The sequence below is a fragment of the Periplaneta americana genome, chromosome 13 (genome assembly GCF_040183065.1).
Source record: "Periplaneta americana isolate PAMFEO1 chromosome 13, P.americana_PAMFEO1_priV1, whole genome shotgun sequence".
Taxonomy (NCBI): Eukaryota; Metazoa; Arthropoda; class Insecta; order Blattodea; family Blattidae; genus Periplaneta; species Periplaneta americana.
In genome coordinates, this window is record NC_091129.1 from 50,126,055 (window position 1) to 50,151,154 (window position 25,100).

Here is a 25,100-nt window from a genome sequence, read left to right on the forward strand (position 1 = left end):
TTTCCTTGTAGTCCATATTTCGTGATTATATTATATGCCCTTTATAAATACCTAGGCCTACCTGTATTTTTCAACACAACAACATTTAATTTTTGTTATTTTGATTTTGTCCTCCATCCCTTAAATAATTCAGTCAAAGAGCGTTTTGTGATTATTTTTCTCGGTACGTCCTATTGTAGACTGAATAAACCCCATGGCCAGGATTAGATAAATGATAATCCTTGATCTCATCGGGAATCTAACCCGCAACCTTCCGGATTCTAGAGCAAAACCTTAATCGAATCACTACCACTCGAATACTCTCAATTTAAATTTAAAATGCTAATATTTTTAGTTTTATTTATTAAATAAAAGTAATTAAATGAAGTAGAGCACAAGAAATAAGCTTATTTCAATAATAGAATGACGATTTCTGGTCTTTCCGTAACAGGTATTAATTAACTACATGTACTGGTAAATGACAGTGCTATAGTCAAAAGAGAAGTCAAGAAATTACAAAGAGACAGCTGGGATGGATATGTAAGCAATCTGGAACATGATATACATGGTTCACAGACACAGGCATACAATAGGCCTATTATGAAACATCTAAATAGATCAGAAAAAGACACAATAAATATTAACAACATAACACAAAAAGAATGGTTATTGTACTTAAAAAATTTAAGGACAGAACCACAAGATAGCCATCAAAGAAAAGGGAAAGAAGAGGAAGAAAAAGATAGTAACGGAATGTCAGATGTAGACCATATAACGTGGGAAGAATTTCTAGAAACTGCGTAATTTATCATAATGCATACCTACTGTCTCTCTTAACTTCATTCTAAGAGTTTACGCCATTTATCAATGTTTTGGCGAAAAGATCTCTTCCTCTGGAGACGGTATTGAAGCATGGCTTTTGTATCATAAACACCGAAATAAGTTTATATTACAGGCACATAATCATGGTATACAAAAGTAAATACCGTATTTTCTCGAATACTCAGCGCTCTTTTTTTTCTAAAATATGGAAGAGTAAAAAATATGGATGTGCGGCTTATTCGAAATTAAGTTGGCAACATTGCCTGATATTCCTCCCGCGCAACTTCTAAAGTGGTAGCGCATGCAATTATTTTCCCTCACGGGTATTTCAATTTTTAATGTTGGTTTTTTATATTTTATAATTTTTTTAAGTTGGTTATTTAACGACGCTGTATCAACTACGAGGTTATTTAGCGTCGATGAGATTAGTCATAGCGAGATGATATTTGGCGAGATGAGGCCGAGGATTCGCCATAAATTACCTGGCATTCACATTACGGTTGGGGAAATCCTCGGAAAAATCTCAACCAGGTAATCAGCCCAAGCGGGAATCGAACCTGCGCCCGAGCGCAACTTCAGACCGGCAGGCAAGCGCCTTAACCGACTGAGCCACGCCGGTGGCTTTAATGTTGTTAAATGGCGAAAACTTCTAAGAATGAAGTTAATAGTGACAGTAGACATGCACTATGATAAATTATGCAGTAACATACAAAATAAAGGTACGGTAGTTAATTTACTGACGCGTGCTACTAATTTTGCAAAATATTAAGTAAACGCCCGACTAAGCAAGACAACTGACATGTGTGCAGTGAGCGTCTATAGCAGTGAGTGCACATAAGATGGGTTTCAAATGCTTCCTGTTGCAGGATAAAATTTGTGTAACTGTTTTTAATTTGTCGTGAATACATATTTGTTAAAAACTGTTTTTTTTAATAATTTTTGTGTTTTTTATTTATTTATTTATTTATTTTTCCTTTCGAAAGTGAGGTGCGCGACTTATTCGCGGGGACGGAGTATTCGAGAAAATACGGCAATGATTATGTAACATTAGTAGAAAGTAAATGTTTCACACCTTCTGGCCCTCGGTTTTAAAATTTCGTAGACAGGTTCAAACCTCATAAGTGACCATAACAGATAATTCTGTAAGACCAATAAATGAATCTTTACGCAGCTCATTAGTGACGACAATAAGGCATCATTCTTGAGACAACTGAAGTCAGAGATAGTGTGGTGTGTCCAGTTTCTTCCTCCCCTCCACTGTATACATCGTTCACTAGAAACATATTTCACTAATCAGATTTCAGCTGTATACAAACAATAAACTGTTCTTCCACTGACACATATCGTCAAGTGAGAGTAGTGCCTGTTAATAGATGTACGTATCAGTTAGTACCTCAATGAAAGTTTTTTTTTATAAATCTACAGGGTGTATCACGAGATTTTCCCCCAGTTTATGGAGGTGATTCCTAGTGTTATTTGAAACAAAAAATGTAAATACAGTAATGGGGTGACATTCATAATTAAGGAATTACGGCAATTTGAAAAAAAAGCAGAAATAACTTTTTATGTGAGGATGTCACTGACAAAAATGTAAATCATAGTTAGAATACAAACAAGTGTTTCATTTTGTACCAGTCTCTTGCATGTAGAGTGGATTGAAAGCAAATGTTCAAAATTTCGTCCCTGCATCTGAAGGCAAAGATTCACACGGGTGTGAATCGCGCGTGTAGCATTTCATAACTTCACATGTTCGTTCCTTATTGTCGCCGCGGCATCGAGAATGCGTTTAATGAACTCTTCTCGTGTTTGCACCCTAATCTGGTACATGAAGTCTTTCATCCAACACCTAGGGGTGTTAAATCTGGGGATCTGGCAGGCCAGTTGATAGAGCCCCGCGACTAATCCATCGATATGGGAATTGGTTATCATGTTACCACATGGTAGAAATGTGCAGGCGCCCTGTCATGTTGGACGTAATTTGGTGTCTTGTTTCCAGAGGAACATCCTCAAGAAGCTGTGGTAACTCTTCTTGTAAAACGTTAACTTACATTTCACCATTTAAATTTCCCGGGAAAATGAACGATCCCAGTAACTGGTCACACATAACACCACACCAGACATTGACATTGAATCTGCGTTGAAAATTAGATTCTACCGTGACATGTGGATTTTCGTCCGCACAGACATGCATGTTATGGGAACGAACCACTCGCTTCGCTTATCTACTGTTTACTGTTTGTTCGTTACACCGGGAACAGATCATCTAGAAACTTGAAGACCGTTACTTTTAAGCGGGCCGACCACCCCCTCCTCCCGCAATAGCAGGTATTGTGCCATTCATCTGCAAAACATTTTCTGAACGGAAGTTATTGTATTGTGAGAGCGCAGCTGGAACAGTGAAAGTAGGTGGTCAACGTTTTCAGCGTGTAGTGCAACAAACAATTCTGCTGTGTGTAGGCTCTTCTGTAGTGACGTCACTGAAGCCTCTAGTTGTTCGGTCCCCGATGTACAGTCCTCCCCCCACACATCGTTAGTCCTGCGCAAACATGTCTATACTAAAAGCCAGGTTATGAACCGACTAAACCGGAAGCAACGTTCTGTTTCTCTCCTTATAAGCTCTGTTGCCACATAGTGGCGCGAGATTCAAAGCGTATTCAGCGTTTGTCACTGATATGTTTAAAATAATTACTGAATATAGTTCTCGATAACACTATCAACAATATTAATAATTAAAATCACTGTTTTTAAGAAAGCACGAGCTAATGACGCTGGTACGAAATGCGACTCGTAATGCATGTGGTACTGCAAATGAGCTGGGAAGTTTGGCTACATTGTCTCCATGATTCCGTTGCCAGATTTTCGTTAGCAGACGACATTTTCACGTGAGGTCCAATGAAAAGCTCCGTACTCCTTTCCCCCCTCCAACCCCCCACACTCAACGTGTCATCGCTGCAGAGGCTACCCCTCTAACCCGCACTTTCCTCTCGCCCTGCCAACTACTTCCTGTTTAGTCGGTTCATAACCTGGCTTTTAGTATAGCGCTATGTACACCATGGCGTTTTTCAAAAATCCGTTGTAAGTCCTTAATTATGAATGTCACCCCATTACTGTATTTACATTTTTTGTTCCAAATAATACCAGGAATCACCTCCCATCTCCATAAACCGGGGGAAACCTCGTGATACATCCTGTACATTATATTATTTATTTCGTTTATTATTTCTTAAATTACTGTAGTTGACTGATGTACAAAATTATATAAATTTTTCTCTAAGTTAGTATTACATTATCTGTGATATCATTGTAGCTCTCACCTTATTTTATAGTTTACTCTTATCTCCCTCGTGTATTAAAATATTATTATATAACTCTTTATATTCATGTATTATTATTTATTATAAGCTATTTGTAATTTGCATTTATCTGTAACTTTATTTTTATCTATTTTTGTATTAATTTACACAATGTAAATAAATTTAATAATTTAATTTGTTTAAACGTTCCACAAACATCAACAAAAATGACTGAGAATCATCAATTAATTGTCTTGAAGACAGCAGTAGCTACAACATATTAGCTATATATTTAATTGACCTAAGCTTAACTTTCTCAGAGATGAAGAATCTCAAATTACGTTTCGTGATTTTGCGATAACTTCAATTAATCATATAGGATGGATATTAGTGGCTATAAATATTGGAGAAAATATATTAATTATTTACTTCCTAATTTATTCAATATTAACTTTAACAATCATTACAATTGTTAAATCACATTAAATTTCATTTATCTACTTAATTGTTGCAATCTTTTAATTAATTGCAATGATACTTCAGAATCCTCTCAGCATGTTCTACTTCCTGTTCAAAATCAATATTGTGTTCACTAAAGAAGGGGACCAAGAACTCGCCATTCTCCTCACTCATGATCAAGAAATCTATTAATCCTGGTAATATACACATTTTTAAATGAATAACACTATAGCACTGATGTCAGAACTTATAAATTAAAAAAATAAGCTATTTTTAATTGCCTTATATTGCGACTCTATCAATGGTTATCTAGCATCTAAGTAAAATGAAGGTAATAATTCCAGCGAAATGATTCCAGGCTGAAATGTGTTGAGGAAAAACCCCTGAAAAAACCTCAATCAAGTAACTTGTCCAAACCAGGATTTGAACCAGGACACGATCTGACATGTTGTTATTCCACAGCGATGGACAAGCATATTTTTTACATTGTAGCTTCAATAAATTTATGGTCTCGCTGAGATATGTAACCTTACTACTTTATTTATTTATTTTCAACCTGACGGCGAAATACGAAAACAAATTAGGCATAACAAACAATTTGCACTACAGGTTGATATATATCTGGAGGCAAATCTGGGGCCATAGGCGTTGCGCAGGCAGTAGCACGTTTGCTTTCTCATCCGAAGTTGCTCTCAGGCGAGTGTTCTGTTTCCTCTTGGGTTGATCATAGAATTCGAAACTATTAACCATGACTTTAAAGTAATGTTAAAAATGCACCTCTGCCCACTGTGTATATCGTACTCAGCCTTATGTCAACTGTAAAGATGAAGAATACATTAATGTGTTCATAGTTTTGTGTTGCATATCTGCTGTGTAGGTCTAAAGAAGTTTCCAACTAAATGTTCAGTAAGGTTAAAAAAGAATGGACCGGTTAGAAATTTCTGTTCCAGAAACAGAATAGTGCGCATGCTCGTCTCCTCGAAGCTCCAGTTCACAAAATGACATAATTAAATCATACAAAAGTGCTATATTTTATTCTAAAATATGTTATAAAATAAAACGGAGGATTGATTCTAGTTGCATCAGGGCCTCTGAAGAGTGAAATAGCAATAAAATTGACAAATAATAAATCTATCGAAACGGGGTACAAAATTTATCGAAACGAAGATGAACGAGAAAGCTACGTAATATGCCTGATTAAAGTCTAAGCTATTGTAGCGTAGGTAGCTTAAGCATGGATCTAAACCAGATAGTATTGGTTGCAGTAGGAACCAATCTCCGTTAGTGTTAATTTTTCACATTAAAAATTTACCATAATAAGTTTTATATTACACCATTTACACAAGTACCAAGTGACGACATCGTCTGGTGGTCGAATGAATGTTTAGTAAATAGCACAACCCGTTCCCCGGGCAACACTACTGTCTGTTAATAAAACCGTCTGCATTAATATTTGATTTATAGCTTTTAAAACCGTGTTTAACCATAAAATTAAAATATATTACCATTGTAAACATTAATTTAGTTTTATTTGTTTTAATAATTGCAATACTGAAGTGATAGTGGTTTATATTGGAGTTTAACTTTCTGTATGTCTTGTTTACCTATAGGCTATTCTTGACAGCGTTGACAACGTATGAAAGTCAATTTTCATAAATAATAAAATAATATTAGAAATAATAAAAAATAGAGCTATATGTTATAATAATATGTAACATATTTATTGTATTAATATTTCATATTCTTCGTCAGTCATAAGTCCAATACTTGCAGCCGTTTAGGTTCTTGAAGCCTCTTTTTGGACCAGTCATGTTATTGCAAAAATTAATTAGGGCCTACATGTCGAATTAAACCGTACAATTTTGCGTGAGATTTAGAAGAGGATAGCCTAGTTCGTCTTTTTATTTCGCTACATATTAAAATTACATTATTTTATTTTGATATGTGTTTTGAATATTAACTCCAGAAATAAATTGCAGTTTCGTCCAAAAACATCCGTGACACCTACGAAAGTTTCACAACTCTCATAATGTAGGATCACTCACATCTTACAAATGTCTTATGACAAGGGAAGAGAATCCTATTACAATGAGACAGTCTTCACTCAGGGAAGTGATTATGCGACATGGTCTGGGACATTTGTCAACAAACTTGAAATAATATCATAATCAACATCAAGATTGTTCCGGTTTCAAAGTGATTTAATATTTGTCTGATCAGCGTTTTGTTGGGCGTTCTATATTTCTCCTTTCAACTGGTTTCTATTCATTCTACGTGTTCTCTCCATTTATTATTTTAGCCTTTTGTTTATTGAGATATTTAATATTGTAATTTTCTTTGTGTATCATGGCTGTACTTATAAAAATGATACTGCATACAATTATTAATTTCTGCGAAGTATAAGAGTCTGGAAACATTATTATTATTATTATTATTATTATTATTATTATTATTATTATTATTATTATTATTATTATTATTATTATTATATTACTGTAATTGGCCTTGTGCTGTTGTTTTTGCACGTTAATATTCTAAATAAATAAATAAAATAAATTATTATTATTATTATTATTATTATTATTATTATTATTATTATTATTATTATTATTATTATTATTACAAGGTGCTATGGTGAACACATGAAACTAACTATACATTTTGTTTACTTATATTTTTGATGTTCTTCTGATTTTCTAGAAAGCCAACAACTATTAATTTGGTAGGCCTATACAGGCCAGGTCATGCCTAATAATAGCCCACGAATGACGAGCTGTAAAATGTTTTCAAGGCTTGCATAACAAAGTTTATTAACAAATTTCACTAACACTTCTCATTTTCTCATTAAAAATACAATAAAAAGACCAACCCTGCCGGAAAGCGAACTTACAAGGTATGGTTCCGAGATCAGAGACTTTACCCCTACGCTACAACACCTCGTGTATTTGCTTTTTGTAGACGGATCACTATCAAAGAATCAACCGGAACAAACCTCACAGCATTGCCTTCGAACGCAATGAGTTTACTCGTGTGAACCTGACTTAAAAACTTTAAATTTAAACTACCAAGAGTCAGCCCATTTTTTTAACCCATTTGTACATTATAGTGATAAGAATTACACGACCTATTGCCAAACATTTTTGTAAGTAATATGTTTCCATTTTCGTTTTAAATAAAAAAAGAAACAATGGTAGATTATTCCGCTAAATTGTAACTGGGACTTTCTACGTATATTGTTTGTGTTCATTAAATGTATTTAGTCATTCGTAACGACTCCAATAAGCAGAATATTGTACTCATACTATCTTTTTCTCCTTCAAAACGTTTAAATGATATTCATCATTTCTTCAGCCAGGGGCGTATGCAAGGGGGAGGGTTACAGAGTTTCTTTAAAAATTGACATATTTAGATTTGAATGTTTTTAATTATAATTGTTTTCCCCCTTCTAATTTTTCACCGTCAGAGTAACAAAATCTACATCGACATAAAGAATAGTTCTACCATTACTTCAATACAATCCCTGTGCTTGGTGCTACAGCACGTTCTACATTCGAACTATAATTGCCTACTAACAACCTTTTAATAAAATGAAGCTGACTTAATATGAAATTTAACTTGTGAAACATACAGTATTGTAAAGGTTGTTTTGACAGTTCTGCAGTGCAGATGTTGTTAAATATTAACAACAGTATTAACCCGTTCGTTATAAGTTCTGACTTTATTCTGAAACGTTCGTTTAATGTTTTGTGCATTTAATAGTTAATATTATATTTTAATATAAATTTCATATTATCGTTCCGGGTTCTTTGATGTGTCTAAGCGACCACAAAGCTCAATTGTACAATTTGTTAACAAAATGTCGCGTAGTGATTGTCGCGAGGTCAATGAAAATTTCATATTGGCAAATTTTTCTTCGCAGCAACAGTGTGACAATGTTGTCGAGAACATTCTATCCGGAACTAGTTTAACGTCGCCCTATGAAAACTCAGCTGATAATAATAATAATAATAATAATAATAATAATAATAATAATAATAATAATAATAATAATAATAATACACGAAATTTTAAATACCGGTAATGTAAATTGTAAAGAATTTTAATACTGACCCCTGCTTGACAAAATTCTGCATATGCCGCTATCATCAGCAATGGCAAAAATCCAAGCAACACCCCTTATTAATTATCCAGTTTATTTAATTTGGGAAAACTAAAGGAATTATAGATGTGTCGTCATTGATGCAAGTTTCGCTAAATAGGCATTTTTTGTAATATTTTACTAAAATTTTCACATAAGACAGTCTAAATTTCGATTTAAAAGTATCATATTTACGTGTGCACATCTGCACAAGTTAACTTGTAATTAGCAGCCTACACAATAGCGAACTTACTGGAGTTTGGAGAAAATACAGACGTGCTAGAAAACACTTCATCGGAAAAGTGTATTTACGTGAGAAGATATTAATGAATTTTGTGAGTATATCATTGGGTGAAGTATTTGGTGCTCTAAAACAAGAATATCTAGCTGAAATGTTTATAATTAATGTTGGTCACACTGTCTGCAGTAGGCCTATTCATTTATTGTAAATGCAATAAACGTTAGTTTATTTTAAATCAGAACCAATCTGTATACGTTATTTTAAATGATTATAATATTAAATTCACAATACCTACTACTTTTGTATAAAAGGGACAGCAAACACGGGTATAAAAACCGGAATGAGAATCATTTAATATAGTAACTTCAGTTTGGACTGGGTTATTTAAAAAAAGCTGGTATAATTGTGTGATCTGATCTGGTACGAGAAGGGTAAATTCTATATCAATTGCTGTAGCTAATACGATGAAAGACAAATATGAGGATGGATATTATGGAGTAGAATCTATCCTTATGAGAACTGTATTACAACTCATTCTTTTGTGTATGTGTGTAATGAGAAATCAAGCCTACACACCTTCACAGGCACAATGTTATTAATGGATTTTCTATAATGACTTATTTCCTGTTGCTGCTGTCCTTTCAAGGATAGCTCTTTCAGCGATTTTTCCCGTCATTAATATGATTTTTTTTTCAAGAAGATTTCTGCATTTATCACACTGCCACTAGACGTATTCTAGTATATAACAGAGGTGACATGATAGTCTATTTAATTTTCATCCGTGACATAAATGCTACATTGACAAGACAAAACATCCATTGTCTATACGTGTAACTCGATCTCACAATACAGTGTCTTGAGATTGAGATGTGCTACTCACCTTGCGGTAAGACATTCCACTGGATTGACAGGTAGGTAGATGTACACGCACTACTAACAATGCGAAGCAAACTGAAGACGAGGCACTGTTTGCACAAGGCAGTGCAAGAACGGTGCAAGAAGATCGTCGTTAAAGAGCACATGGACCTGTCTTGTCCGCCCCTGCCTTATCAGATTTTACATATGAAGGAGAAGAAGGGATCTGTATGATATCTTATCGCGGTTTCAATATGGGGATCGTCAGTCTCCTCAATACTTGAGGAACTTGTTACGAAATTCGCACGAAGTGCACTCTTCACAGCTTAAGGCAGAATAGTTACTGTTTTCGGACATTCTGCGGTGTTATATGCGCGTCAAGTTCAACCAAAATCGGCTGCTGTGAGAACGAACTCACTCCTCTTCAAGTCTGCGTATTCTATAATCACAGCATATCTTCATCTAGATATAATCGTATTGATACATTTAAACTCAAAGACATTTGCGTATATTATGAGTGCTGGTGTACACAAACAAAGGGAACGGGTAGTACCCTGAAACATTCTTGTCACAAAAACCGGCAAAGTGGTGGGTGTTACTGTCGTGCATTTTAAGCTCTATGTTCGGTTCAAGTTTGTCGAGCGTGACAAGAACCGAATTCTTCTTTGTAGTAGCAGTTCTTTCACAGCTCACTCGAACTTGCTCCTTGTATGATCTGTGCCCTTGAAGTTTGCTGGCCTTTCCTATCTGCCCCTCTCATCCCTTTATGCTTTTAGCTTAGTAAGGATTTTAGAACAAACCTTATTAAGTTTTATTTAGATTTAAGGACAGATAATTTGTATTAAAATAATATGATTGAACTTCGACAGAAGTATACATTATATTTATAAAATACATACAATATTTGTGTGACTATATGGATGTTGGAAGTATAAGCGACATACATTACAGGCACTATGTTCAATTTAAGTTAGTCGAGTACGACGAAGTTCGACATTCGTCGATGTTCGCTCTGCAAAAGAAGGCTTGTCGTGTTTGTTCCACTTTGTTATAAAAATATGCGCTTTCCTGCACTCCCACCCCTTCATGTTTTAGCATAGATCTTGCGATTAGTTTTTCATGTAGAATAAAACGAAGTTTATAATGTTTCGGTTTCCTATCTCACATAAAACACAATATTAATAATATAATGTAAAGTAACTATCATAGTATTTTACATTAAAAAAATAAGTCATATGACTCAACATTATCTGTTTTTATTTGTTGATACTTGATTTATTGGAACTTATAAAAAATGAATTCAAAATTCTCGAATTATTATATTCTGTCATAACTTCGATATTTGCAGAAATCAGTATAGGTGCTTAAAATTAACATAAAAAATAAAACGTATTACTCGTTTATAATGAGATTGTAACTATATTATTTTTTAAAGAATAATTCCATCGCTAAAGGAAACATGTTAAGTGAAAATAATTTATGGAAAATTATTCGTCTCGAATGTAAAACTGATATTGAAGTCAGATTATAAAAATCAAGGAATTGTTTGTTAAAATGAGCGATTCTTCAATTTGACGAGACTATTCTGGCTTACTACAAATTATTTGCTGCGAGGAACGAATTCTGACTGTATATTAATTTTTGAGACTTAAATTATGTGTTTCTCTTCGACCTCATAAAGTTCTACTTTCTTCTTGTGGCATTTAAAACTCCTTTTATAATCCAGTAACGGCTAGGTTAACGTAATTTTTGTAAATTAATTTGTGTAGGGTCTATATATTTTTAATCTCTAAGCTTTTTGAAGAAGTTACCAACTGGAAGATTTTTTTCTATAAATACGAGGCGCTTCCAGAAAGTAAGTTTCCCTATTTTTTTTAAAAGAACACACACTTTCAGGAAAACATTTATTGGCAACAGGTACAGCAATGTTTCACCTATTTTTCAACATAACCACCATCAGAATTTAGACACTTGTCGTATCGTGGGATCAACTTTTGTATCCCTCTGTCGTAGAACTCTGCTGCCTGTGAATGGAACCAGCGTGTGACAGACGTCTTCAGCTCTTCGTCGTTGCCAAAACGCTCACCGAAGGACAGGAATTTCTTCAGATGCAAGAAAACGTGAAAATCGCTGGGAGCAAGATCAGGACTGTAGGGTGGAGGATCAAACAACTCTCAGCCAAATTCCATAAAAAAACTGCTGTGCGCCGAGCCGTATGTGGGCGAGCATTGTCATGGAGGAGCACAACACCTGTAGTAGGCCTAAGCATTCCACGCCTCTTGTTTTGAATCGCACGTCGCAATTTTCGCAGTGTTCCACAGTAACGGTCAGCATTCACTGTTTCACCTCTTGGAAGGAAGTCAGTGAGCAGAATACCCTTCCTGTCCCAGAACACCGTGCACATCACTTTCCGTACCGACAGCGTCTGTTTGAATTTCGTCCTGACCGGAGATTCACTATGCCGCCAATGTATTGACTGTTGCTTGGTTTCTGGGGTGAAGTGCGAAATACAAGTCTCATCGCCCGTGATGATCCTGTCGAGGAACTCGTCGCCGTCATCGTGATACCGTTACAGAAATGTCAGTGCTGCTCCTAAACGTTGCATTTTGTGTTCGGGTGTCAGGTTCTTCGGCACCCACCTGGCACACACTTTTTTGAACAGCAGGTGCTTAGTGACAATCTCATGCAACAAGGATCGCGATATCTGCGGGAAATGGCTACTCAGCTCCGTAATCGTGAAGTGACGGTTCTCCATGATGCACTGCCGCACCAGCTCAACACGATCATCATTGATGAGGGACGGTCGCCCACTGCGCTCTTCATCATGGACACTTTGATGACCTTCGGAAAACTGCTTACACCAGCGACGCACCATCTGCTTACTCATGATGTTCGGCCAATAGACCTGACAGAGCTGCCGATGAATTTCAATTGGCGCAATGCTTTGTGCATTAAAGAACTTTATCACCGACCGAACCTCGCAGGCGGCGGGAGAAGGAATAAGAGCTTCCATTGCGGACCACTTCTGCCACGCTACTGGCACCAGGCGGGACCTGTCCGGCCGGCATATGATTGATACGTCATAGATCTGTTACGCATGCACAATTGACACGGCTAATTACGTTTACTTTCAAGGGGAAAAAATCGGGAAACTTACTTTCTGGATGCGCCTCGTACAAGTTAATTTTCGAGATTTTTCTGCTACGTTTCCATAGTAGCTAGAGGAATGATAATTAAAAAAAAGGAGATATTTTTATGATTTAAATTTTTATTTTCATTAGATTATAATTTTTTTTTTTACATTTTGCTCTTCCGTGATTTCTATTCTTTTTAATTATTAGGCCTAAGCATTTTCGTTTTAATTATTCTAATATTAAATAAGTTTTATTCTATGTTACTTTCTTTCTTTCAAGTAGTGTAATTATCTAATTATATGATAATCAACTAAATTGACATGAGTAATTTTGTAATTTTGAAGATATACTATCTACATCACATCGTTTAATTACTCTATCGAATGTAAGAAAGAATTAAATAGTTTTAGAAACTTTTTATAGTAAGTTGCCACTTTTTTTTAGTAAAGACTTACTTCATGTGCAGTACTGCTTGACTGGTAGAGACGGAAAATGAACAAAATCAGTAGTACAGTTTAGGAGAAATTGCTACACATAGAAGGGACAGACAGATGAACAACCAACTGAGCCCTGAGCCACAATTGGTACATTTGTTTAATAGTTCACATTCAGACTCAACAACATTTAAAATGTTTTTTCAAATACGGAAGTCTTAATGGATAAACTAGTCTACTTTCCTCAAAATTTACAGAGAATTCTTCTGATTTCTTGGATCATAGTGCATGTTTAAGTTTCTGGTTACAAAATTCATTACAGTAAAATTTTATTTAACGAGAGGAGACAACTGCAGAAAAGTTTAACTACATAGTGGGTTCATATTTGATCCACACTTTACGTATTTGTGAACATTACATAATACACAAGAAATTTAAACTCTGATTATTTTTGTAAATAGTCCCCCTGCTTGTTGTAACACTTCTGACAGCGAGTAGTGAGATTCTTTATTTCCTTCTAAGAAAGAAAATAGATCTTTGGCTGGTTGTGCAACCCATAGGGTGCGAATTAACGGGGGGATGGGGGGATTTCCCCATTTGGAAAGTTATCCCCCTCTCATAAATTCAGGGATAACTTCTATCTCCCCTAGCAAAATGTAAAGGTTTTAATACGAGTATAATTTATAATATTGATGTATTACCACTAGCAAACTGACAACAATTAATAACTTAGGAATTGTACATCTTATCTTAAACATACTCATGGATATACTTATTATTATTATTATTATTATTATTATTATTATTATTATTATTATAATCAAGATGCAAGACAAGAAACTCTGTGCGACCAAGCGTTGAGCCGTATTGAATGAGGATAATGATAATTTTATGTGTGGCATTTTCTATCTAGGATTCTATCCCCCCCCCCTCATCAGAAATCTTAATTCGCACCCTGGCAACCCATTTTGGACTTCAACACCCATGAAATTATTTCATAGGACAGAAATAAGCGATAAGTAGCCTATACGTGGTAATGTCGTGTCGGAGATGGTCCTAATCCTCAGTAAAAGGACGAAGCATCCGAAAGAGTCTGGGAAACTACAATTTCGCGATAAGACCCACGTTATGCAACCACTTCAGTGCATTTCTTGTACTATCCCGGCATAATATCACTAATCTTAATTGTTGTTGTTAAGTCAACTGTCCGAAGACAGGTCTGAACCTCACAAGTGATACCAAAAAGCACCACTTATGAGGCAACTAGGCCAGGAGATAATGGGGTAGAGTGGCCAGTTTCTTTCCCCCTCCACTGCATACATCGCCGATTAGCTACATGTTACACTAATCAATAGGGATAAGAAATGTATGCCGTTACATTGCGCCTCTGACTTTAGGTACCAGTATGTAATTGCGTTGGGGTGGGAGATTTCAGCGTGTTTCGTTCAGCAGTGAACTTTAGTTGATCGGTTACATTATGACCGAATACTGCTATTCGTAACAGGCAACATTCAACATTCCGTAAAGAAGAAAAATAGCATGATGCCGAGAACGAAATCTGTGACTTAATTTCAAATGAGGAAATTTTGTAATAATGATATAGATTTTGAGATAAATAATGCTTGTGTAAAATATTTCAAATATTCCCTCTTTGTTTCTGCAGAAGTGCAACGAAGTTTCTCTAGATCTAAGGCTGCGTTTTCTAGTAACAGGCAATCATTCTCCTTTGAACATTTGAAAATGTCGTTTGCTATTCATTGCAACAATACATGAAATGAAAAATTATGTAAAGCAAAAACGTAATACACTATCATATTAACATAATGAAATAATAAGACTGATACTTGTCACGATATATTACATGTATTTTCTACAGACATAAAATAGCATGTAGTCAATGATATTGTGACGAACCGAATAGTTGGAACACGAAATAGGAAAAAATGTAGCATAGTAGATGAAAAAAAAAAATACTGGATAAACATTAAGGATATTTTAGTTCTTTGTAAAATTTGTGACAATTTCAAATGAGGAAATTTATAACAATGATACAGAGTTTGAGATAGATAATGGTTGTATAAAATATTTCAAATATTCCCCCATTGTTTCTGCAGAAGTGGAACAAAGATTTTCTAGATATAAGGCTATGCTTTGTAGCGACAGGTAGGCCTAATCATTCTCCTTTGAAAATTTGAAAATGTGGTTTGTTATTCACTGCAACAATGTATGAAATGAAAAATTATATAAAACAAAGATGTAATGCACCATCTTATTAACATAGTGAAATAATAAGGTTGATACTTGTTAATGTTATATTAGTGTATTTTGTACAGATAGAAATACAATTTCTTTAAAATAGTGCAATTTTTCTTTAACAAAGAAAATCATGTCTTTAAATTCTTTTTAGCAGAAAGTTGTGTTTCGAAGTCAAAGGAGTGGCTTTCAACTAGAGAACTAACTTACCGTGATGATAAGCATGAGTTCAAACGAATGAAAGACACTGCGTTAACTCACCCCACCTTTGATACGTACTCAAAGTTAGAGGCGCACGAAGCGCACTGGTAGTATAACGGCATATGTTTCTCAGGCCTACTAATCAGACTTCAGATGCATACAAACAATAATTGTTCTTCCTTTGACACATATCGTCAAGTGAGATGTACTGCCTGTTAATAGAGGTACATATGAGCCAGAACCTAAATCAGAGGGTACTAATCTTCATAACCATCAATAATGTATCTTGTGTCTGAGGTAATCGTTACAACTAGCCGCCAATGTAGGTATGTGTTCTGTGTTAGATGTTGGCTGTTTTAGTCCTAACTGATAACTTATCCCTCTCTACTTGTTTTTCTATTTTTTAAACATTAACAATTTGACATATCATTTTAATATTCTACATCGGCTGAGACAGTATAGGCTAGGGTAATATAAGAATGAATCAGATTCCTTCCCAGGTAAATCCTGTGAAGTTGAAAGAGTACTCTTATCATGCGATTGTTGATTGAACCTACTAATATGATCACTTATTATGTAGACATATTTATTTTTCAGGTCTAATTTTATTCTCAGTAAAGCACTTACAATGACAGGTGACAGTTTATTTCTTTGCTACAATTGGGAAAGCTGTAATATTCTATATTTTATTTTATTTCTAAATGTGATTACAAGCATTAGCGACATCTCTTATAGAACACTATGTTACACAAAATCTCAGAAAAAAAGACGAATAAAATTTATTTGGGAGAAAATACACAAATGCAATCTTCTAACATGAATTTTTTTTTTAATTCCGCTACATTTTGGGAGGATTTCGATTATCGCCGCTACGTTGGGCACACTATAGTCCCGTCGCTCTTATTTCCGGCAGCCAATCACGTTGCAGGTCGGTTACATTTAAACGTGTGCGTCTTGTGATTCGCTGATGAAGATAAAGAAGGCTCGATAAATACTTAATATAATCGCCCGCTATTTTGGCTCGTTCGTTGGCGTTCGCAGAAAGCATACGAGGACGTTATTTGCCGCTCAATTACAGTGCGTTTGATTTACTATCATAGGAGCTACGACATGATAATGTTTAACAGTGTGGCAAATAGATCCCTCGTCCAGTAGCTCGGCAACGAAAGAACAAAAATGGCGAACGATACTACCTACCTAGATTTTATAGAGCCTTCACTTTCTATGACGTAAGCAAAGAGGAGGAATCACGCCGGGAATAACAGCGTCGCGACTATTGTGTTGTGTAACTGTTGACAGAGATACGTGTATGACGAGACAGAAGACAGGAAACAGAAAAGAGAAAGATGTTGAGGGCGGGAAGAGAGAAGAAAATAATAGCAAGGATGGAAAAGATAAGAGATCATTCAGATAGACAGACATCTTTTAAACAAGCTCCAAAATAATTTTACAATCAGTTCTGTAAATACGTCGCTGCGTTTGAGCAACAATGGCTTAGTCTCTTATTATACGTTCCGGTATTCTAGATCAGCGGTCATCAGCACAGTGCACCCTCGGGCTAGCTTCTCTTACCCGCGGAAAAGAGATGCGCTAGCGTGCATCCGTGGCTGCTGGCGGGTATGCTTTCTTCCTCTCCCTTCTGCATGACGGTACATATTTCAATGCACTCCTTACCCGTTACCCATAACTGCGAGTGCTGACTACCAGTGTTTTAGACTTTCACTCCGAGTTTGATCGTCCTATGATATCAATACCATTCTTAAAAATAGATTTAATCGAAATGTTTCAGATTATGTAGTACACTCTGCGTAAATCAATGCATACAAACTTCTTTAGAGCCACAATTAAAATAAGATGTATGAAATGTATATAATTTTAAAATTAGTTCATTAAACTGTAAACTTCAGCGTCGCGGGTGGTCTAAGTACTTGTTGCATATCACTATATCACAAGGTCCCGGATTCTCAGATTCAAACGGTGGCAATATATTTTTATATATAGAAATAAGAAGACATGTTAAATATACTTCATTTTAAAATTATTTCATTAAGCTGGAAGCCTCAGCGTCTAGCATGGTCCACAGCATATCATTAGATCTAAGTGCTTAGGTTCATATTCTGACGATGACATTAAATTTTTTATTCAAATGGAATTGCGGTGAATTTCATGATTTTTAAATTATTATTTCAGTAAACTCGAAACCTCTGCGTATTTGGTGGCATAGCGATTACCATTAGATACCAAGTTCTCAGATTCGAATTCTGCCGACGGCGTTGCATTTTTTATTTAAATGTCACAACTTATGACATTTACGTAATTGTATGATTATTTCAATCAGTTGAAAACCTCAGCGTCTTTGATGGTCTAGTGATTACATTGTAGATGCCATAATAATTATGACTGCTTGCCTTCGTATTTGCATTCAATCGTCGCTCCATTTATATGTCTGTGTAAGTTTTCAGAACACAGTGCTTTGCATGAGGCTGAAGACGGAGTTGGAACAACTTTGAACATTCCTTTCAGCGTTTATATGATATATTGCGTGTGGAGTTAGGTGACACTGTTATCAATACTTTTGCGTTTCAATGAGCTTCATAAATGTCTTGGAATTACTGTACAAGATTCAACCGCCAAGGAATTCATCTCCTTCTGCCAGGAAAAAATTCTTGGTTTATATTTGGCAATGTTATGGAGTTCTCGTGTAGCTCAATTTATCAATGAGAACATGGCTAATGTTACAATTCCTGTTATATGAACTTTTAAAATAATAATAATAATAATAATAATAATAATAATAATAATAATTTTTATTTGAAAGATAATAATAGTACACTTTTGGTTGGCACTCCCGATGAAACTTATTTTAGTCCTCCCTGGCTCTTACTGTAGTTCAATCACAATTTCACTACTTCTTTTCTCTGCATATTAAGTTATCTGGTATACAAAGATGATACAAAATAAGAATTATTGTACTAATCGTAAAATGTGTATAATAATAATAATAATAATAATAATAATAATAATAATAATAATAATAATAATTAATGGTATGCGCTAAGATAAACAGTACTGAAATTATCGCTCATCTGCTGTCCACGTTTCCCTAGCAACGAAGTATTTATTTATTATTATAATAGTTAAACATTGTGAATTCAATGTTGTGTTCATTTCTGCAATTATGGTTCTCACAATAGAGGAGAAGATGTTTATTGTCGAGCATTATTTCCGGTCATACAAAGTCCTGAAATTACAAACATACTCTGAAAATCAAGTTGTTATTAGCCTATAACATGCAAGGCGATATAAAACTGATCCCATTCGACGGATCTTCTCGACGATAGCTAACATTGTTGTGTTGTTTATTAAATCGTTCCTGGTGCTGGTCTTTAACTTGACGCAAGCGTGGCTCATTCTGACGCCCCACTCCGTATGACCGAAAATAATGCTCGACGATAAACACTATCTTCTCTTTTGTGAGAACTATAATTGCAGAGCTAACCGCAACACTGAATATACAATATGTCAAACTATCATACAAAATAAATAAATATTTGGTTGCTAGAGAAACATGGACAGAAGATGAGCGATAATTTCAGTATTGTTTGTTTTGTCCCATACTGTAATGGTCTGTTATAGTCACAGAGTTGAATTTTCTGTCTATCTCTTCTTTGGACGACCCCGGCATCGCTTCACATGTTGACGGTAATGATGCGTGGATAGAGGGATTTTTATGTGAATGCATGCGCAGTATAGGCCTATGATTTTGACGCAGAATTACGTGAATTCCTCGAATGTGACATTTAGGAGTTGAATGTAACGAAAATGTACAGTAGGTATAACGCTGAAACATCGTTGCTGTCGAGAAGAAAACTACAAACACAGTATACGATTCTAAAAAGAAAGTACTGTATGTGACTACACTATTGTGAACGTTCTGATCACGCTGTGCGCTCCCAGCAAAGTGCTGTGTTAGGCATGTTGGAGTACCAGAATCGTGCTCTCGCGGTTCCGCGCGCTTGTAACTCGAAAAGTACGCTGTATAAACGGTTGAGGTAAGTGCCGTTCAACAAAAAGTCATATTTGTGCTTGAATTATGTCAATCCGATCATTCCTCAGAGGTGACATTTCAAAGTTGGGTGTAACAAAAAATTTGTAACGAGGAAACTTCGATGTCACCGAGCCGGACCAAGTGGAAAAGCAAAAGCCATACACAGCTCTAAATGGGAAGGATAAATTATGTATACGACTGTTAAATTTTCGTTAGGGCGTTGCATTAAGTGGTAGGGGATAGGCCTACACGTTGGGGTATTAAAACTGTTCTAACGTTGTTCAGCGACCACAGCGAACCGACGCCTTTCACGTATTCCCAACCAACTGAGTACGTAACTAACACAGTCATGATATCTCTGTGTCATTTCTTGTACACAAAGTATTAATTCCGTAAATTTGAAGAAATAATTGAACTTGTTCAAAATCTTTACTTCTTTGGAACTTTATTGAGTCAAAATTACTCATTTCTCACACAATGAACTCTAATGACGTACGTAATTCTACTCCTGAAACCTCACGGATCTCTCCTTAGGAGGGCACCCCATTGATTTTTTTTCCCATTCGAGTTGGTAAGTCGCCCTCGGTAGCGTAGTTGGTATAGCGCTGATCTTCTATGCTCGAGGTTGTGGGTTCGATCCCGGCCAAGATCGATGGCATTTAAGTGTGTTTAAATGCGACGGACTCATGTCAGTAGATTTACTGGCATGTGAAAGAACTCCTGCGGGACAAAAAGTCCGACACATCGGCGACGCTGATATAACCTCTGCAGTTGCGAGCATCGCTAAATAAACCATAATATTAATTTCACTAGGTAATTATTTATAGAATGTAAAGCTGGTTGTAACTGAAGTTCATTCGTTTCTTTCATGATTCCAGCGAATATACTCCTCTGTTGCTATCACAAATTTAATTCCATTAGTATTAATAGTACCAATAGTAATATTTGTATTAATGGTAATAGTATATTTCAAGAAGACGGCCGAATTAGTTTAAGTTATTGAGTGGGTCGGACTCGTGCTCCGAGATTCTGCTCAGAGTAGTTTCGAATGTCACTTGGGCTGATTACCTGGTTGGGTAATTTCCAGAAATTTCCTCCAACTGTGAGACAAATTTCAGGTAATTCCATAGCGTATCCTACAACTAATATAGCCAGAACTTATATCCATGTCTGATAAGATAACTGGGCAGTAGGTACCGCATCGTTAAATAACTGATTTAATAAATGTAATTCAAGAGACAAAAGTAATGTTGACATAATACGCAAGCAACATATAATATCCCCCTGTATTCATTAATACTGCAACTGCTAAACCTGTAAAACTAGACAGATATAGCAACTTAACTCGGGTAGCTAATTGTGGTGGAAACGTGTAAATGTGTAAATGACATTTTCACTTTCTGTATTGTTATTTAACCTTGGGAATGTATTGCAACTATTGGCAAATATAATTCGAGGTTTCTGAGATAAGATATTGCTATTTAATTATATAAGAATCGTTGTACGCAACGATTTAAACGCATTGTAAGTGATGGTCATAGTTTAGAATAGGTATGGGCGCTCTGCGTGCCAGCCAGAAGGGAGGGAGGGAAGTACTGAGACTTATCTTTCTCCTCTGTCCTCTGAAGCAGAAATACAGGGTTGTTTCCGATCTCTGATAACAAATTTGAATGACATCATGTGCGTGAGGAGTTACACGACAACTGAACTGTGGCGCGAGGTGACAGACTCGTAGTGAGTAATCTCATAGTCAGAGTGCACGCCGACTCACAGCAGAAATTCCCAAGAAAATCGAGCCTTTTTGGGAGGGGTACATATCAACCCTTTCCAATGCCAAGTGTAGTTAAGTGAAAATAAAAGAAGCCTGCAATCAACGAGGTTTCGTTATTTCCAAGAAAGGCATCTTCTGTATACTTAATAAGATTGGTAAAGCTCGAATGGAATTAATTTGTATCATCTCGTGGGATGCGGCGATTTGTGACGGGTGGGGGGGGGTGGATTTGCTTGCTTTTTCCACTCTGGAATTAATCCCATTCGAGCTTTGCCAGTCTTATTAGGTACACTATATGCCTTTCTTGGAAATAACGAAACCACGTTTTTTACAGGCTCCTATGATTTTCACGTAACTGTACTTGGCATCGGAAAGTCTAGATTTTCTTGGGCATTGCTACTGTGATACACCGTACACTCTGATTATTAAATCACTCACTACTGGTCTGTCACCTCTCGCCGCAATTCAGCTGTCGGTGTAATGCTTAACGTACATGACGTCATTCAAATTTGTTATCAGAGATCGGAAGCAACCCTGTAGTGGTATATCGTAATTTATTTCACGCTTCGGTTTAAATACCTGGAACTTAAGTAGGAACTACTTGAAATATGGGATTTGTATTGTATGGAAGGGAATAATATTTTTAAATCAACGTATTTGTGTTTCATAAACCAATGAATAAAATCCTGCAATAAAAAAAGATATGGTATGTATATTTTAGAAGTAATAGTTGAAAAAATGAACGGAAATCACAGTTTATTCACTTGCTATAGAATTAAAAAAGTTTTGGCGTCAAATTTGACATTTTCAATCGTACAAATACAAAAATAATCTTACATCAATACTTACTTACTACTGCTATCAGTAGCTCTTACGTTGCTTTTACCAAGGAGAGTAATCCTTGGCTTCAAATTAGACACATTCAGCCAGAGCGTTGAAGCTTAATTTTTTTTGTAGGAACCTAAAACAGGGAGATGATTTTATAAATCTGATACGAAAAAAAAACTGTTCACAAGTACAGGGTGTGTCAAAGAGGATGACACAAACTTATACGGTTGAAAATACACGATAGTAGAAGTAAAAAAGTCCAGTAAACACGGGTCCGCAAACGGGTTGTTTGCGAGAAAATTACGAATGTATGGTTACAAGCCGTCACTGACGTCATTGTTTGTAACATCGTATGGTTTACTCCTTGTGCACTAAAAGCGGTCCTATACTCTTTGTTTACAAAACTGAACATTGCCGAGAGGTGGAGTTGTAATCAAACTGTACACGCAGAACGTACTTACTTACAAATATCATTTAAGAAACCCCTCACACTGCCTCCTCACATAAGTCCGTCATCGGAACCTATCCTGATCAAGATTAATCCAGTCTCTACCATATCCCACCTCTCTCAAATCTATTTTAATATTATCCTCCCATCTACGACTCAGTCTCCCCAAAGGTCTTTTTCCCTCCGGCCTCCCAACTAACTCTCTATATGCATTTCTGGATTCGCCATTATGTGCTACATGCCCTGCCTTCTCAAACGTCTGGATTTAATATTCCTAATTATGTCAGGTGAATAATACAATATGTGCAGTTATATTGTGTAACTCTCTCCATTCTTCTGTAACTTCGTTCCTCTTAGCCCAAATATTTTCCTAAGCACTTTATTCTCAAACAATCTTAGCCTCTGTTCTTCTCTCAAAGTGAGAGTCCAAGTTTCACGACCATACAGAACAACCTGTAATATAACTGTTTTATAAATTCTAAGTTTCAGATTTTTTGAGAGCATACTGGATGATAAAATCTTCTCAACTGAATAATAGAAAGGCATTTCCCATATTTATTCTACGTTTAATTTCCTCCCGAGTGTACGCAGAACGTACTGTACAGTCTTAGAGAAACATTTTTGTCGCACGTATACTTTATAAGCCCCAGTACGCATGAACAGTCATACAACGAAGCAAAACTAATTTTATTACCTCAACTATTCGCTCTCTTGTGAACCAGGTCGTTCGTCCTCTATCATGTGCACTACCTCCTTTCTGGGATTTATAAAGTATCTGTGCGACAAAACTTTTTTCTAAGACTGTACACAGTCTCAAAAGGTATCAGTCACGTCACTTGTCTGAGGAGTGTCAGTTGTGCTGTACTGTAGTTACAATGGAACCTTAGAGCAATGAAGAGTATGCGGATATGCATTTCATGTATAGTAGGGCTAACGGCAATGGACGGGAGGCTGCACGCTTGTACCAAGGAACATAACCTGATCGAAGACACCCCGAAAGTCGTAAATTTACTAGGGTCCATTAGCGCCTCAGAGAAAATGGGAGCTTCGCACATGGCAGAGCAGTAGTTAGACGTGCTCGCATTACGCCTGAGGTTGAGGATATGGTGTTGGAAGCAGCACAATTCTCTCCAAGAACTTCGACGAGTAGAATTGCCACACAAGTGCCTGTACTAAATCACAGTAATGTATGGAGGATATTACATCGCAATTCACTGTACCCGTCCGACCACTTGGAACGAGTTCAATATCTCAGTGATGAGGTCTTTGTTCCATAAGTCAAATGTGAACTAAATCAGATGAAAAATTAATAGCAAATTCTAAATTTAAAATTAACATGTACTAACTAGGGCGATGTTTACAAAGAAAGTCAGTGACGGCTTGTAACCATACATTCGTAATTTTCTCACAAACGGCTCGTTTGCGGATCCCTGCTTACTGGGACTTTTTTGCTTCTATTATCGTGTACATTCAACCGTGTAAGTTTGTGCCATCCTATTTGATACACCCTGTATAATATAGTGTATATGTTAACTCATAATATTAGTCCTCGATCCCGAAGGTACGCACGTTGGCATATTTATTGCTAGAAATGTACCATGCCTCGGAGATAATATTACTCAATGAACTCTGAGTCACATTGAAGCTTCAATAACTCCATCTGTAACTCTGGTGACACTTTCTTGGCAGGAACAATGAGTGGATTTCGAAAAACCAGTCAGATGGCCTTTACAAAAATGTTATAGTAATAATAATAATAATAATAATAATAATAATAATAATTGTTATTATTAGTATTATTATTGTTAATAAATATAATAATGATGCTAATGATTGAACTAAGTTTTTGTGCATAACGTGGTATCTATCGATCCCTAACGTCCAAAGAACACAATTCTGGGTGGCATGGCGTTACAATGACGCTTGTTGTTGTTGTTGTTGTTGTTGTTTAGTCAACTGTCCGAAGACAAGTCTGGACCCCACAAGTGACACCATCAAGGCATGAGGCAACTAGGTGAGGAGATAATGGAGTAGGGTGGTCAGTTCCTTTCCTCCTCCATTGCATACATCGCCAGTTAGCTACATGTTACACTAATCCGACTTCAGATCCATACAAATTATTGTTCTTCGTCTGAAGCATATCGTCAAGTGAGATGTACTGTCTGATGATAGAGGTACGGCGTTGTAAATAGAAAT

General features: G+C 36.0%; 1 protein-coding gene across 6 annotated transcripts in view; it reads right to left on the reverse strand.

The window, feature by feature from the left end:
- The window catches only part of LOC138711876 (solute carrier family 2, facilitated glucose transporter member 8-like), a 264,797-nt gene that overhangs the window by 33,571 nt on the left and 206,126 nt on the right, over positions 1-25,100 (reverse strand). Inside the window, exons 1-2 of one of the 6 annotated variants that reach the window (XM_069843148.1) lie at positions 9,813-9,868; positions 1,874-2,074 (exon numbers count right to left, since the gene is read on the reverse strand). The exons of 4 other annotated variants lie outside the window; for them this stretch is intronic. Coding sequence is in view for 1 of the 2 variants with exons in the window: in XM_069843144.1 (XP_069699245.1) it covers positions 9,813-9,827 (15 nt within the window). In the remaining variant the exon portion in view is untranslated. Of the gene's footprint in view, positions 1-1,873; positions 2,075-9,812; positions 9,972-25,100 lie in introns of those variants that run through there. One more of the 6 variants, XM_069843144.1, reaches the window with a different exon arrangement.